Raw genomic sequence first — 17,501 nt, 5'->3', positions numbered from 1 at the left:
TAATTTTCCGGACCTGACACCTATTGTGAGCAGCTAATGGTGAATAAAATATTGAGTTATTGTCACAAAAGCATTTTAAAAATGAATAATGTTTCTTATTTCACTCTTATACCTGAAACTGATTTTCAATATACAAAGTTGGACATACAAGCAAAGTAGTGCTTTGTGGTGCGGCCCTTTACATATGGGACTTGGTTGTATATTCTGGATGTGATCCTTTGGAAGAGCCACATGTTTCCATTGGAAATCCGATCATTTCTACAGCAATTCAAACTAGTTTTTGGCCTTACATACAGAATGGGTTAACTTGTACTAAGGTCCATGAGGAATGAGTGACTGTAAAGAAGTACACACACCTTTGGTCCTGGGGATCCAGGAGGTCCTGGAGACCCAGGTTCTCCTTTTCCTCCACCCAGTGCATTTCCAGTCTCTCCCTTATCGCCCTGTGGGACAATACATTAACATAACATGAATACATTGCTATTCTTACGGTTTTATGTTAATTCAATTTAAACATGCATACAGACATATAAACATGCAGCACTAATGGTGCTCAGTTTGTCAGGTGGAAGGCCTGAGTTCTTAGAAATGTAAGATCCATTGAAACATTACCTTTTGTCCCTCGCGTCCCGGCTTGCCTGGCTCGCCAGGCTCCCCCTGATAATGCAAGTGATAAAAGAATGTTAAAATACAAAAGAGAAGAGATAGAGAGTTGTTTCAGAGTTTTGTTTTAACCCCCTGAACAAAACTTGATGGGTACCACCTCATGCTGGCGTGCGACAAAGGTACAGGGTAACAACACATTAGAGCTATATTCTGCCACCTGGACTACCACACCTCTGCTTTCTAGGCTACATCCAGTAATCCAGTTGTTGTATCCTCTGCCTTTTCTGGCTTTGAGATACAGATAATCAACTATATTTTTCCAGGTGGTGCAAAGTACCATAATTAGGAAATACGCACATTCCATGCCCGCCTGTACTCCTTTGCCAACCTAAACCATTGCATCTTTGGTAAAGCCAGTTACCTTTTTCTATTCCCACTAAATCAGACCTGCCGTTGTGATATCTTTCTTAAAGGTGTCCATAAGAATGGTGCACATTTGGTGATGTGTTCATTATATGCTCACACGGAAATGTGCTACTTTTAAACCTAAATCTTATTGCATCACAAATCTATTCAAATATGCCAGAAGAACAAGTTATGTGAGAAGTTACACTAATTCACAATGGCAGCACATACAATAAAGTGGGATAACTGAAAGACAAGTTAAAGTGCTCCTGTATGCACACAACCCAGAGGCATACAAATGACGTAGGCCAATCTGAAGGCCTCTGAATAGTTGGAGTGGAGTGAATGAAGGTTTTGTTTAAGTTGCACTATAGCACTGAGAGGATGGGACCTATGGAGTCTATCTATGCTAATGTGAATCCATGCAAGATGTGTGTGTTTATCTGTTATGTAACTGCATTCTCTGTACTTTACCAGAGTGCTTCACTCCCGGATGGCCAGACACTCCTAATGACAGGCATATGCTATGTTCATGCTTATTCTGCCTTACAGTGCTGCAAGCTGCCTGTTATTTAGAACCAGGGGTCCATAGTCAGGGGTGGAAGGGTAACAAATTAATAGTGCCTAGAATGTCTTTGTTACAGTACTCAAGGTGTCCCTTTAAGATTCACACAGTTCTTTAAGACATAACTGACCTTAATTCCTGCTACTGTAGTCCCAGGAAGCCCCTGGTAGAAAGAAATGAGAGAACTTGAATTGAACATGAAGGTGTAAAGCACACATCAGGCATTTTGCAGGCGTTTGTCACACGTATGCTTCTCGAGAGCACACACAAAATGAGTTCTTGATTTTAAGATGCCTTAATCTACAGTTCATATGGGTGGGGCGTGCATTCTAGCTGAGGACGGGGCTCAACCAGTTCCAGTGGTTTTGCCACTCTTGTTCAAGTGATACTTCGCCTCTCAACATGCCCTCCCCATCCTGTGAAGGGGTAGCATGTATTGCTTGTAGTCGCAATCTGGTGACATCTGCTGCACAAATTTCCCTATAAACTGATATATGGCCTATAGACTGATATTAAAAACATTCTCTATGAAGACACTAAATTATAGAATGGAAGTGATGTTTGTCATACCAAATCTGACTTTTGTAAGTATTCATTAATTGTGTAAAATATAACTAGAAGGAAAAAGCAAAATGTATTAATGTACTTCGAAAGTAGAAATTAGCCCTGGTAGTAACGCTGGTTGATTGAGTATATTGTTAAACTGTAGCATTTATAAGAAGCTTTATCACTAATTGTTCTCATACTATATTTCCTTTAACGTTTTTACAAACATGGGTGTTTCTTTTTTCCACTGCCAATTCATTCCCATTATTCCAAATGATGTTGTGTTTGAAAAATTGGGAAAGTGAGAATGTGAAAGCTGCTGTTGAGAGTAATAGTGGCACTACCTTTCATTAATGAATCAGTGGATGAATTCATGACCAACTTGTAAACTGCAATTTCCTCCTGGCAGTTCCTTAATATAGGAGTGTCCTAGTTACCAAATAATGTGTTACTTGGGGAGCAAAATTAGAGCCTCAGAAAGACATTTGCTCCTACCAGGCTCAAGGACTGCCTCCTGGGCATGACACCCAGGGCCTGATTTACAAAAGCATTTATCAATGGGAAAGTCCCATTGAAACACGCATTGTAAATCGGGCCCCGAGAGGAAATTCTTCTGTCTCATTAAATTGGATGGCTCTGCGTGACAACCTGAGGCGGTGAGGGAGTGTTGCTGACTGGCCGATTCTGTGTCATCCCTGTGTTGCCTGCTGGAGTTTAAGAAAGTAGCTCAATCCGACTTTGAGTAGTTGATCGAGGGCAGTATGGGGCAGAGTAATTGATGCCACAACTTGCTGGCGGTGGTCTTGCTTCCACTGAGTTCCTTGGACATGGCGGGAGGAGACTAGGCCATCCAGCCGTCAAATTCAGTGCTAAAAGAATGAAAGTCACAAAGATATTGCCTGAGTCATGCTGCCCTGGAAAAACACTGATATAATAAAAAGTGGAAAGCATATTTAGGGGCGCTTGGTGCAGTTCTTGGGTTTCTTCATATGAAAAATGCTCTGATTAACAAATTAGTTGAGAAGAAGACGGGAATCTAAATATCACATTAGTTTAGAGAAGAGCTATTTTATTGTTTATTTTATTATATTTCACGATTTGATTTATTTCTTTTTATCTGCACTGCTTTTTGATTGTTGTCTTTTATGAAGTCTATTTGCTTCAAAATAAAGAAGAACTCACATTCAGAGAAGAGGGTTTCATTGCACCAACTCCTGTGGCCATGAAACCCTCTTCCCGCTTAATGCGGTTGAGCTCTCCTTTTCTACACACTTTTTAAAGATGAAAAGGAGAGCTCAGCCACACTAAAGGAATGTGAGCTCTGTAGTGCCCTTGCCACAAATGTCAAAAGTGGGCATCCACAAGCAAATTCCGTTGTTTCAGACTAAGTGAGATCTTTTGATTCTTTTTCCTGAATTTAATTGGTGACACGTTTTTCCATCAGTGCAAGACTGCCGGTTTGTCTTTGCATCAGTGTAAAGGAATATTTTTAAAGGACCTTTATTTATTTTACCCACACATAAATTGATTGGATAAAAAGGGGAATGAAGTGAAACTAAATAAAAAAGGGCAATGGTTAGCCTTCACAGTCTTTTAAAGAAATCCCCAAAACACACCACTGAAATCCCATTAACTTTACACTGCTGCGAAGACCTCTGACAGTCTAAGCACCGATGAAAACACACCTTTCCCTCTAACTTCCAAACTTTGCCCGTTTCACTTTTGGACACAGTAAGTGCAATCGTTTTTTGTTTTTGTTTTGGAGTCAAAGGAAATTATCAATTGCAGAGGAAAGACTGCACATAACCGACCTGTCTAAATGTATAACATGTTCTGGTGGTTAGTGACTTCTTTGCCATCAGGGCTATCTTATCCTCTGCTTTGTTATGCAAGGAACAGCTCATCTGCCTCTAGGCTTGCAGACTCATCTACATAGTTAAACCATACGGTCCAAGGCAAATGCGATTCAAGGGTGGACCTTCACAAACTGTTGTTGACGACCATGCTTATAGTCATTGCCTGACACTTTCCTAGGTCTTCATAAATATGTCGCACACTTTGTCTCATCGTCCCGCCATGCCATTATGTCTGATTGAATTTCGATTTAACCTAACAACAATGCAATGCTCTCTTTAGATGTTCTTTGAAGTTGGTGAATAGTATTGGTCTGCAGGCTCAAACCCCTTTTACTTTTATTGGTTTACATGGATTTCTAATTACTCTGTATGGTGGTCTGTGGCTGCATGGCTACATAGGGGGCCGTATTGACCAACCGGTCTGTAATTTAAGGCTAGTGGGTTTGAGTTTCTATGCTAGCCCATGTGCATTGAGAGTATGCAAATCTGTTGGCACACATTGTTATAAATTGACACGCAACTGCTGTGAACTACGCATGTTTTTACACTAATTAGATTGAATTAAAAACAAGTTTTGTCACTAACTAGTGCACAGTAGTAAATTATTGATGAAAGGCTAAATGCAGCAGATTTGTATACTCTCAATGCGCATGGGCTAGCATAGAAACTCAAACCACTAACTCTCTTTAGATGGTCTTTCTGCCATTGCCCTCAATTTTTAAGACAACTTTCACACATTAGAAAAAGGTTCCAGGGAGGTAAGACTTATCTTAATAAAATGCCAAAGTGAGTGAGCATGTTCAATTCAGATCAACACCAGGGCGTGTCATTTATGAATGTTTCACATTCGTCCTATGCATTTTGTCTTTGTTGCTCCCTGTGCAAATTCTTTTCCTCAATGTTTAAATCTTTATTTTTTGCAAAATATTACATTTCTGTACTGTATTCCTTTTTGTATTCGTGTGTAACTTATATAGTGCTTCATGCCAAAGCGCTGAACAAGAGACACACTTTACAGTACAATACAAATGCAAAATAAAGTCTATGAGAGAGTATTCCTAGTTGTCATTCTAAATGAAGGAGATGATTCTTAAGAGTGAGACCAAATAGACAATAGGAGGTAATAGAGCAGAGAGATAGAGGGAGAGCATTCCAGTGAAGTAGAGCTAGCAAAGTGAAGGAGTGAAACCCTGACTGGGCACACGGGGGGCGAGGAACTGTTAATAGAAATTGAGACGAGATCAGAGAACACGAGAAGGAAAATAAAAAGAGACGAGAGAAGAAAGATAAGAAGACGCAAGGCCATAGAGAGACTTGAAAACAAGACAGAGAAAATTGAATTTGAGGCGAGAGTCAAAAGGAAGCCAACCAAGAGAGGATAAAGACAGAGAAATGGAATCACGAAAGGGAAAGAAGATATAGCAGATGAATAGAAGCATTAAAGAGAGACTTAAGAGGAGCCAAGCAAGAGACAGGAAGACTAAAGAGAGTAGCTGAACAGTAGAATAAATGAGAGAAAATAAGTGTACAAAAGAAAAGCTTAGCAGCATCAAACGTAAGAAGAGTTCGAGATTTGGGAAAATTGCAAAGATGATAGCGATAGGCACGTGAAGTAATAGAAATATGATAAGAAAAATATAAAGCCGTGTCATGATAAAGGCCAAGAATATGGGCAGAAGTCGAAATAGGAAGTTGAGAAGGGGGAAAGGGGAAAGGAATAGTGTTAGCAGGAAAAAAGAGAACCTCAGTTTTAGTAACATTTAAAATTAGAAAGTGATCCGACATCCAGGATTTGATAACTAAGAGACAAGAAGTAAGGTTGTTATGAATGGAAGATGTAAAATAGGAAAAGGAGTTGGTATCTTCCACAGAGAAATGAGGGGATATCCCTTAAGAGGAAATAATAGCAGTAAGAGGAGATGTATAGAGAGAGAAAAGAAAGGGTCCTAAAACAGAACCTCGAGGAACACTGTGATGTAGAGGTAGGGCATCAGAAGAGGACACAGCCAAAGATACAGAATACGTTTGGTTAGATACATATGAACAAAACCACGATAAAACATAGCCAGAAAACCCAAAAGAAGGGCGAGAAGATAAGGGTAGATTGTGATCCACAGTGTCCAAAGACGACCATAAATCCAATACAATCAGCGGAGTGTTTAGAGTAGAGAGCAAGGAGCCACAGACAGATAGAAAAACAGTTTCAGTAGAGTGAAGAGGACGAAAAACAGACTGAAAGCGAGGACGAATAGAATTATCAGTTACAAAGGTGGAGACCTGGGAATAGAAAAGACATTAAAGTAACTGGGAAAGGTAGGGAAGAAGAGAAATAGGTCGAAAATGAGAGGGAATTGAGGGATCTAGAGAAGGTTTCTTTAGAATAGGAAGAATGGAAGCATGATGAAATGAAGAAGGGAAGGTCGAAGTAAGCAGATAAAGATTGAAAAGAGAGGTAAGATAAGAGACCAGAGAAGGATAGACTTTAGGAATGAGTGGGGAAGGAATCAGATCTGAGGGAGAAGCAGTAGGGTGGACTCAAGCTAGCAAATAAAAGGTCTCAGAATTAGAGATCTGAGAAAAAGATGAGCTATCTGAAGTAGGAGAGGAAGATTGAGTGGGGGATGTAGAGGAAGAGAGAGAGGTGGAGGAAGGAACAATGGCCGCTCGAAGAGTGGCTACCTTTGAAGAGAAATAAGAGGAAAGATCAGAGACAGTTAGAATTAAGTTAATAGTCGAGAGAGGGGGGAGAAAGAAGACAAGATAATGACTGAAACAGATGCCTGCGATGAGTAGATGGAGCCTGCAGAAGATCAGAATAATATAAGCGTTTAGCTGTGAGAGGAACGTCATCATATAATGCATGATAGGAAGAAATAGACAAGCAATCTGTGTCAGAAAGAGTGTTGCTCCAGCATCTCTCGAGACGGCAGAGAGCTTGCCACATAGAGCGAAGTTGGAGAGTGAGCCATGGTTGAGGTAGTTTCCGAGAAGGCTAAAATGGAATAGTAAGGTAAGGAAAATCAAGAGAAGAGGAGGGGGAGAAAGAATAGAGGCTGCATCGTCGTCGGGAAGAGCAGCAAATGAAGAATGAAAAGGAAGAGCAGAAATGCAAGGTGGAACAAACAAAGGAGTGTTAAAAACACGAATATCTCGACGAGATTATGTCAGAGCTTCAGAACAAGATGGACTGGTTAATGAGGAGGAAAGGAGAATAGAATGAGTAGCAGGTGATGATCAGAGTAATAGAGAAGGTGTTCAGAAACAGAAGTTGTAGATAGAGGTGAAGTGAAAATAAGATCTAGACAAGAACCAGATACATGTGAAGGAGGGGAAGGGAGAGCAGAAAGAAGATACAAATCAAGAATGGAAAGAAACGTAAGAGGTGAGTGAATGGAAGAAAGATGAAGATTGGAATCGGCCAGACGTATAAATGGAGGAGCAGAGAAAGGTGAAATAGCGGAAGGAAAAATATCACTACAACTACACTATTGCCATGTTTTGCATGTTTATAACTTGTAAATGATGTTGCACTACTCAATCTCAAAATATAAAAGCTGAAGAAAAGGTGATGTCAGTCTTGAAGCATATTGAGTTATTGATCAACCCAAAGGTATGGGAATATAGTTGAATTATATCATCAAAATTGTTTAGTTTTCAATTTGCATAATCCATAAAATATCACAGTTCATGAAATAATACAATAACGATACATTAATAATGCAGAGACATTGGATGCATAATATAGCTCCCACTGAGCCGTAACAAAACAGTTAAAAACATTTCATTGCACTTTGATATCTGTATAATGAAGCACGGCAAGCAGACACTTAATAAAAACGGTAAAAACAACCAGTAAAACATAATGAAATCTCTGTAAGGAGTAAGGGACTGCATTTCCAGGCGAATTGCAAGTAGCATGCAAGTTTTAAGGCAGACTTTACATCAGAATGAGACAAGAGCGGTAGAATGGTGGGTTTCCACTGTTTTATTCCGCCTTCCCTAAGAAAGTCAAGTAGATAATGTTTCCTCAAATCTACCTAGAGTGGGCATAATAATACAAAGTGTGATAGGGACTCTTAAGAACCACTTAAACAGCTGGCATCTTCTGCTTGCCCTGACCCCAACCACTTATTGGTAATGGCTTTACGGGGATATGATAGGTTATTTATAACGCGCTTAATACCCAGAGGTTTCTAAGCGCGGACTCAGGGATCGAACCTGTGGTGCTACGCGTCATCTTGCTTTAGCACGTTAGCCCCGAGCTATCCTCCCGAGCCCCCCCTCCCCCAAGGACATTTAGTCTAGGCTTGGTCAGCAAAGTACAATGGTACACATTTGTAACCATATCGAGATAACAAGCTACCAACGGCACAGGAGAGAGAGGAAGAAAGGAGGGTTTAGAGAGATTTTCCCACAGATGCTGAAACTTGTGTTTTAAGATCCCCTTTGTCGCACCTGAAATATTCTCAGGGTTACCCCCAAAATGCTGGCCCATGCCCACCGTTCTCAAGGAGGCTACAACAAAACCCAGCCAACTAATTCCCTCTCAATTGCCTAAAGAAAGAAAATGTTTTATAAGTGTTTTAGTCAAGCTCCCATCCTTGCTGGCTCACAAGGAATGCCAGAATAGAAATGGTTTGTTTTAAATGAAGAGTGTCTGGAAGATGGGTTAGCCCAGATGAGTAATATATGTGGACGAAGAGTAAGGGGCACCCAACAGACGAGAACGAAAGGCATTTTCTTTGCGTTGAAACACCTCCATATTGCTTGTGGCCTAGAGTTTGATCCCATAAGACCACACTAGCATACTCTTTCTCCTATAGGCTGTCATGGTTGACCGAGTAATAGTGCAATGACTGCATAAACCTAAAAATACCACCAGCAGCGTGCTTCATTTTTGCTCTGCGTTTGCTAATATCATCACTCCAAGAAACCGTTGTTGAAAATAATTCCTAAATACTCCAACTTTTGGCAACCTGATAAACATAAATCATTTTAAAAAATGTCTTGGGGGTCGCTGGGATTTGGTTCAAAGACACAGTAGGTAGCACTTGCCGGCATTAATTCTAAGTCCGCAGCCAAGCATATATTTTCCATAGCCATCCACCGGGACCTGGAGGGACTTTGGGGTTCTGGTTAGAAGAGCCGCATCATCGACATAGCTCAGCACTAGGATCTGTCTACCTTCTCATGTAGGTACATCGGCATCCAGACTTTCCAGGTACAGTGGGAGGGAATGGGTTCAAACATTGAACAGGAGGGGTGCAAGCACGCACACGCGCCTGCCTGAACCCTTTCAATGCCTTGATACGTCTACCTAGCTCGCCTAACTGTCAATGGCGGACACAAACCATGGTGCTGCTGTGAAGTGATTCCAGTACGCTGAATTTTATGTTTGTGTGGTGTGTTGGAGCAACCCCAGACTTCCTTATAGTGAGATCAGCCGCTCTGGGCTGGGTTGACCTAGCTGCTACCCGCTGGGCCACTCTGAGGTCGGATGGAGCGGATTTGCTGGCTCATCACTTTTCTGCAACACGGTATCCTCTCCTCAAGGGCAACACTGGGCAGCCTAAAACTGGGGGCTTTAACTCGTAGAATACATCACCAAGGAACAGGTATACAGAATATAGAATCAAAGATGAGCGGCCTATCTTATCGGAAACAGACAGCGTGGTCAGCGTAAATCATGAGCTCCAGGGCCGATGCCGCAAGAGACATTGCATTCACATTAGAAACTACAGAACGTAGAAGATGTCAAAGAGAAGTTCCAAGATAGTTCTGCCAGCCGCAGATGCTTATAAAACCTTATGGCCCTTATTGAACACCAAGAAAGCTTTATCTAATGCACAAATTACTGCCGTTAGCTAAAAATCAAGAAACAAGGAGAGTTACGACTCTAGGGAGGAATAAGCCATCCCTGGGCAGGTTTAAATAGTTGGTGGGGACTAAACAATTCGAATCACTTTTAGAAAATTCTCCACAGTCCCATGGGGTATAAGAGAGGCTGGGAGACCTCAGTCAGTGTCTTGGACCGGAAGGCTGAATACATATGTGCTGAGGGTCCAATGAAACAATCGAAGGAGAGTGGGATCACTGCCAAGCCACTGAAGCCCTGTGTGGAAAGGATGACCAGAGGGATACAGAATACCTCTCAATTCCTTGCAGCAACTGGGGAGCCAGAGCTGATGCTGTCCACCAGGAGCCCCTGGGGTTGTTTGGTTCAACCCATACCTGTGAGACTGAGGATAAACGGTTACTTTTTTTTAACCGCTTATATTTTGGTGTCACGTGTATCATTTCTCGGCCGACCACATCAGTCAAATTCAACTTTTAAGTTCACCCGATTTGTATTAAAACATCAAATACAATTCTGTTTATTCCAATAAAATGTGATTTGTGCCAAATGTCCCTCTTCAAGTTGAAATTCCTATTTGTCTATCACAGCTCTCAGAATTCCATGTAGATGAGCACTGAGTGAATCATACCTTTACAAATATATGACTCCTACACAAGCATACACAGGCAAAGCTTATGGAAGCTAACACACTTTATTTGGAAATAAATGTATGTGTGTTTCAGACTCATCTCATTTTTGTGGAACAGGTATTTTTTTATGTGATGGGTATAATGGTAAGAAATTGCGATTTTCACTTTCAAAGGGGAGGGTTAAGATGCAGGAATTGGTGGGGGGGACATACCTCTCAACTTTCACAGACAAATATGGGGTAGAAGCTAAAGGAACACAAAGCACATGAGGGGGGAATCGGGATTAGCTTGGCACAGAAAGCGAAGAGAAAGAGGACGAGTTTTCTTTAGTCTCAAACGTAAAACATCATGCCAGGGCTTAGTGAATGAACACTGATAACATTGGAAAGAAGAGGGGAAATGCAGAAAGGGGCACATTCAGGGAAGCGCTCTGGGGGTTTCTGACATTAGCGACACAGTTGAGAGGCATGGGGGTGGGCACATCTGGATCCATTCCCTGCAGGATACCTTAGTTCCATGTTTTCCTGGCATCCCTGGCATGCCCCTCTCTCCCTGTAGTCAGAAAAAAGAAAGAGAGAATAGAGTGATAGGAAAGACATTTGATAGCCCAAGGCAAAGGGTTAGTACTGACACTGTAGTGGTTATAGTGCTCTGAACAACGATTTCCAGAAGCAGAGGAAATGCACCGCGTTGCACCGTGGGAGGTTTTGATCCCATACACAAACCTCGCGAGAACAGTCTGCAATTCATGCATAATTGTGTGAAAAATTTAAAAAAGAGTCTCTCATGACTTGCTAATACTGTAAACAGTGCGGCAAGTGAGGGGATTTCTTTGAAAAGCTGATTTCTTTTTTATCTTAATATGGATTACAATTGGGGATGGAAGATGTTGTCAACAGGGATTTACGTCTCTGTATCCAAGATCCATAAACGCTTGTTGTAATTTAACTGTAGAAAGCCACATGTAGACATTAAAAAGGAACACAGACAAAAAAGGAACACATAGTACATCTAGGAAGATTGTTTAGGTGCAACACGCTTTCCTTGGGAACAGGACGATGCTGTGCAAAATGTGTTTGATACCTGATCAGTGCTTAGAACCAAGAGGAGTCCAGCACTAAGCCCACTATAAATTCCCAAGAAAATACATTCATACAAAATAAAATGATGGTCACACGTATGTTTAGCATATTTTTTATAAAATTTAGCGAAAGCCATGGATACTCCTTAAAGCACTATCTGGCTAAATATGGAGCTCTATTGTTTAAATGGAGATTTCAAAGTTAAGTAAAAAGAAAAGAAAGAAATTGCAAAACCTCTGTGTCTACCTCTAGTTCTGTCCCTTTCCTGGGATCATTATAGGGCCGTTTTGGAGGTCCCTTGTAGTAGATGCGTGCCAGAAGGCACTAGGTTGCATATCTGTCGCCCACATCGTGCCTTAAAGGGACACCTGTTTGCCCTAAGTGTGCTCCTCTCATCACCAGCATAAAAGGACATTTCAAAGAGGCACTGACCCAAAGCTAGCCAGCAGTGGTGTTTTACAATGTTTGTCTGGCTCAGTTAGTGTCATCACTTGGCGGGCAGACAGGGCGGTTCAAGATGCAGTAAAACACACACAACATTCAATAAGGAACTGGCCACAAAAAGGATTTTTAGGAAAACTGGTACTTTATCTTCTGTGAATATAAGTCACATTTTGTGCAGGTTATATGTAAGTACAATGTTTGTAAAATAGTCTTTCTGGTCCCACTCCACATCTGTGGTGCCAGAGAGTCTGGGTGTGCGATGTGAGTGAAACCAATAGTTGTCCCTGATTTGACAAGTACAGGCTGTTTAAATGGTGCAGATCCTTACCATTGCTGGGCTGGCTTCCAGGTCAGATTTTGGATAAAAAGAGGACTCCTTCAGCCATTTTGTCAGATCAGAGTTGGAGCCAAAAATCCAATGTAGAAGAAGAGCCGTCTGAAGATTCGAAGAAGACTCCTGAAGAAGCCTGGAAACCCTACCTGGATCTTGGCCAGTCAATCCCTGTTGACTACTTGATAGGCCCTGTGCAGTACTTCAACCAATGAACTGGCGGGACCAACCAGCCTCGATGTGTTCTCAAGGATCCAGTTGTCCTGAGCCTTCAGAAATGTCCCTGGACGGCCAAGTGGACTGTCCAGCTCTCTAGTGGGATACCTTACTAGAACCATGTTTATTTTGTATTTGCACCCAGAATATTGGTGGTCGACATCTTTTGGTACAAGTCAACTTCATGCTGAATGTCATTGTCCCTGTCTCAAGGCATCTTGTCCTACAAGGACATCTACAATCGCGAGTGGAAGGATGCCTTCTGTCATCTGTGTGCAGTAGCAGTGACTGGATCTCTCCTTAGTCCATCCTGTGAAGAGTCCTAAAGAGGGCTGCTTTGGTGTATCTTGAATGTCTCCATTGTCAAGGTTTCCACTCTGCTCCTGGATCTGGCCGGAAAAATCCTTGCACCTGCAGCTCCAGGGCACCTCTCACCGGAACCAATGGCAGTAAATCCAACCTCCAGGGATCCCCAATTGACCCATCAAGTCACTTTGGACAATTGGGGTCAGGGGACTAAGTAAACACAAAGCATTTGTTCCCCCTGTCCTTCATGGTTAACCTTGAGAACAAGTCTCTTTTTATCCTCACATTCGATTTCACTGCCTTTTGGTGATTGAACCTGGTTAGTACCAGCTGAAAGATAAGAACACCTTTTACCTACCTAGTAACTTTGTTGCATCTCTTCTTTTGAACAATCACTAACACCAGTAACGTACTTGCTATAGATACATTCTGGGGAGAAGCATTGTGGCTGCTGTGACTTTTGGGCACATGCCCCCATTCTTCTTAGGGATTCGATTGCTGAAGTTAGGGAATATCACTGGTAGCTTGGTTCAATCTTTACAGCATCACTTTCCTTACCTCCTGTACTGATTTAAGTAATTGAATGCATTTTAAAGAACATATGGTTAAATTATATATGTGTATTACTGAATATTGTCTGATAGTATCATCTGCTTGTTTCATTATTTTAGTGTGTGTTTAAGGCCTAGAATAAAAAAATGTATTTTTATACATTCATGTCTAAATTGAATTATTGTGTGCTTCACTGTGTGGACTCATTTTGGACCCATGACTTCAATCGCACCCTCCTGAGTACAGCCTTGACTGCTCTTCACATTTACCTTGATTGGGATTTAGCTAACCTCTCAGAGTTCCCTGTTCACTACAACAAAGGTGGCTCCTACAATCCATGCAGCAGGCCTGATTCTAGCAATCCATCTTAACAATCTGGTTGGTGTAGCTCACAAGCGGTTCAATGCAGGAATCATGGTCCAGAGCTGTTCCGTGACTTGTGGATTGCTGAGTGGCCCAATCCAGGATCACTGGGGCAGGGTGAGTCCAGTCCTGCACTCCCACTCCAGGGAGCTTGGCAGGCAACTACATGGATCTGTCAGTTCCAGTGAACAGGAGCCTGGTGTGCAGTGCCATCAGCAGAGAGAGAACTTTATCCAGTAGCAGTCACCCTAACTAGTACCTGAGGATGGTTAGGGGATAAAGCTATCCTCTGCCTTGGATGCCTTCTGGCTTTAACTATGTGGTAAGGACTGCATGCCCAACAGAGGTCCAAAAGTGTATTTTTCTTCTCCTGATGGTCTAAGGATGAATCAAAGAAGGAAGGGGTGTTACTTTCCTTTTAAAGGCAAAATGCCTCAGAGGATTGACCCAAAGCAAGCTTGCTTTATGGGGTCCAATTCTGGTGTTGTAATATGCGCTCTTTTCTTAATGACATCACACCCAAAGTAGCGGGTTTGCAGGAAATGGAGGGGACAGGGAAAGGAAGAGATTCCTAACAGAATACCAGATGTTTGGGCACATCTACAGGCCTTCCTCCCCTCTCTGGCTACTCTAACTCTTTCCCCATCCCATGCCTGCTGGCTGCAAAGGCATTCCAATGATCAGCACCCTGCCATATCTGAACCACCCTGCTCACAGTCTTGACACAGGTGTGATATCAGATTGCTGTGGCTTTATAATTGTGCGCTCATATTAGCCACAACCAGGCATGGCTTATATTCAGGGATTTACTGACAATAAACTGATTAAGGCAGACTATTATTATTATCTAGTTCGGAGGTGCAGAAGTTGAATTGCTACCTCTACCTGCAGTGTCACCGCAGCTGTCAGTGATGCCCAGGGGACCTTTGAACTTGCTCTGTGCCACAGCATAACTGTAATTTTCAATAGACTAGTTAGAGTGAGGCACCAGTATGCACTATAATTTTAGCATGCAGAATTTTGAAGAGTGGGGTTCTGATTGGCAGACCTCGCTTTCAGAACATAATGACCTCCATCATTTTATATTAATGAAACATGTTAAAGCCAGAGCTTCCACACCTTCGCAGGTAGCAATACATCACAAAGATCCACAGGAGACGGTGCTCATCTGGAGAGATGACAAATCGCTGAAGATAGGGTGCAGCTGTGCCCTTTGCCCATAGTATGTTTGTGGTACTTTGAAGGTTCCATCCGTACCCAGCTGTAGGAGTTTAGGTAAGGCTTGGACTGCTCAGACTCACAATAAGTTAAAAAATGCTTGTTGTTGCTTAGCTTTTGTAACAACAGGCCTCTGGCTTTGTTCATTAGTACTGCTCATGGGCTCTGGTGCTCCCACCACTTTGTGTCAAAGCTCTGCAGGAATGAGCAGAGGGGTGTACTATGGGAACGGGGAACCTTGAGAAATGCAAGGGCTGTGCCACCTGGATGTGAGGCGAGGAGGCCTAGTTGGCAGAGCAGCGCTTTCAGACAGGCCTTTGCAAGATGCAGCAACAGAGATTGCCCACAATCTACGTTCGGTTCCTCTCCGGATCAGTTCCAGGACTGTCCATCATAGAATGGTTTGCCCACCAACTTGCAGGATACTGACAACATGTTGAAATATGTAGGTTGGGAGCTAAGTGCTCACTCTGTTTGAAAATACAAGGTAGTCCTCTGAAGCTTTTGATGGAAAACCAATCACCATGGTTCACCACATTAAAACTTTCCAGTTCTTTATCTGGGGGTTTTGTGCAACATATACATTTCTCAGAGAAATCCAGATGTGGTCTTGGCTTTGCAGTTTTTGTCCTTTCGAGGCAGACATTCCCCCATGACCATTTATGGCACCATCTATGTATTATTTACTCACAGGAGACAAAGTTAAGGTGTGTGGCTTGGCACTGGATTGTGACACAGTCATGTCAAGGAGAGGGTATCAACCCAAAAGGTCGTATCCAGAAGACCGTACACATGGTTTCCCTGCATTAGCCATATGTATAAAATCACGAATCTGAAAATACTGAGGTATGTGTGCGGGGGTTGTGGGGGTGTCCCCTGCACTCCTACTTCAGTATTTTCAATTTCGGGGGCTGCAGGGTGTACCCCGCATACATGAAAGTTAATGCAGGGGACATTTTTAAAAAAACGGCAAGATCAAATTGCAAAATGCAGCACAGTGGGCCTCAGCATTTTGCAATTCGATCTTTTCGTCCTATGTTATTTTAAGGTACATCTATGGAGAGCATCTCTCAGGATACATCAATTTGGATCCACTACTCACAAATAGGTAAAGGTTTGTCACTGCTCCCACCTGAGGGTTGTACAGGCAATACGTTCTCACCCTACCTCTCCTGTCCCTGGTCGTGATCGGGTGGCCATGGATCCCCCCTGGGGTTCTTCTGGAGTGGTGAGATTGGCAGAGGACGGCAAATATTGGGAATTTGACTTTGTTTTTTCATCACTGGGACATTGCACACACCTGCTGGCTTTGCACTACTTGTTTCTAAAATGTAAAGCCCCCTGACTCCCTACAAAAGGTTTCTGCTTGTAACGTGTGACTCTTAAGGGTGCTAGGTCTAGTCGCCTTATCAGGGAAGGGCTTTTTAAGTATTAATGGCCTTATTTTATAAGGCAGCGGAAACATTTTCCATTGGTTTTCCATTACTCACCTTGACTTATAAGTGCTTTTGAATTACTTGCCTGACTAGATATAGTCTTTTCTATTTTATAGTTGAATCACTTATAACCGTTTTAAAAATAAAGGGCAGGTGATATCTAGGAGATCACCCAATGTGCATACTATTGGTTTGGTAGTACTACTCACCTGTTATTTCCATTGTATTAGTGTATTTTACAATTCAAAGTGTTTTTGGTGTCATATATTCTCCACCCAGCACCCTAAAATGTCACCTTGCTGTATGTGATGTGAGTTCTTTCCAATGGCGGAAAGGAGCAAAGAATTCTATTAATATTGGTGATCGTCTAAACTGATTTTGAATTGGTTAAAATATTCTTCCATGGACATACAACTTCAGGTAGTTAGATAACTCATCGAAAGGGGTTCTACTGTGGAAGGGAATATTGCTGTATGCGTATATGCTCTTGGGCTGCTGCGCGCTTTATAAATGAATAAAATAAATAAATAGTGTTAAGAGTGTCCTTCATCAAAAGAACACATGCAATAATGTGTTCAAGACCAGTGGTAATAAGGATTAACAGGGATGAAGTTCACATTACAGACATGGCTTTAAGTGGGACGGGGCTAGCTGGGGTGCATCCGCGGCAGACTTCATGAGCTGGCGCATTGCCAGGGCTCCCCTGTGCACACCAGAGAAGCCAAGCGCTGAGCTGACTTGATTTCTCCCTGCCCCAGTTTTTAGTTTTTTGCTTTGCTGAGCCCCTCCCGCCCCCCTTCCTCACCCTGGCTGCCTTTAGTCACAGGTAAACTACAAGTCAGCTCTGATTCCGGTTTGTAGGTGAAATTATTGAAATTCTTTTAAAATAACTTAAAATTGGTAGTATTTTAAACTTGAAGAATCTAAATATCCGAAGCTGTGTGCATTTATGATGCAGCAGTTCAAAGAACAGAGAGTGGGCCACAGTAAGTTTGTAGTGTTTGAGCAACAGCCTGGCAAATGGTAGAAAACAGACGTTGTCAAGATTTCTGGCAAATGTCAGGAAAATGTGTTATTTAAGCTTCCTTA

At 42.2% G+C, this 17,501-nt stretch overlaps 1 protein-coding gene across 4 annotated transcripts in view; it reads right to left on the bottom strand.

Annotated features, from left to right (window-relative positions):
- The window catches only part of LOC138472494 (collagen alpha-1(XIII) chain-like), a 393,813-nt gene that overhangs the window by 219,666 nt on the left and 156,646 nt on the right, over window positions 1-17,501 (bottom strand). For 3 of the 4 annotated variants that reach the window (XM_069610705.1, XM_069610706.1, XM_069610707.1), the window contains 3 exons: window positions 1,707-1,739; window positions 613-657; window positions 357-443 (listed from right to left, as the gene is read on the bottom strand). In XM_069610705.1, the coding sequence (XP_069466806.1) occupies window positions 357-443; window positions 613-657; window positions 1,707-1,739 (165 nt within the window). Of the gene's footprint in view, window positions 1-356; window positions 444-612; window positions 658-1,706; window positions 1,740-10,971; window positions 11,017-17,501 lie in introns of all 4 variants that reach the window. The other variant, XM_069610704.1, reaches the window with a different exon arrangement.

The sequence above is a fragment of the Ambystoma mexicanum genome, chromosome 8 (assembly GCF_040938575.1).
Source record: "Ambystoma mexicanum isolate Mex_15411 chromosome 8, UKY_AmexF1_1, whole genome shotgun sequence".
NCBI lineage: Eukaryota > Metazoa > Chordata > Amphibia > Caudata > Ambystomatidae > Ambystoma > Ambystoma mexicanum.
This window is presented reverse-complemented; position numbering and strand designations above follow the sequence as displayed.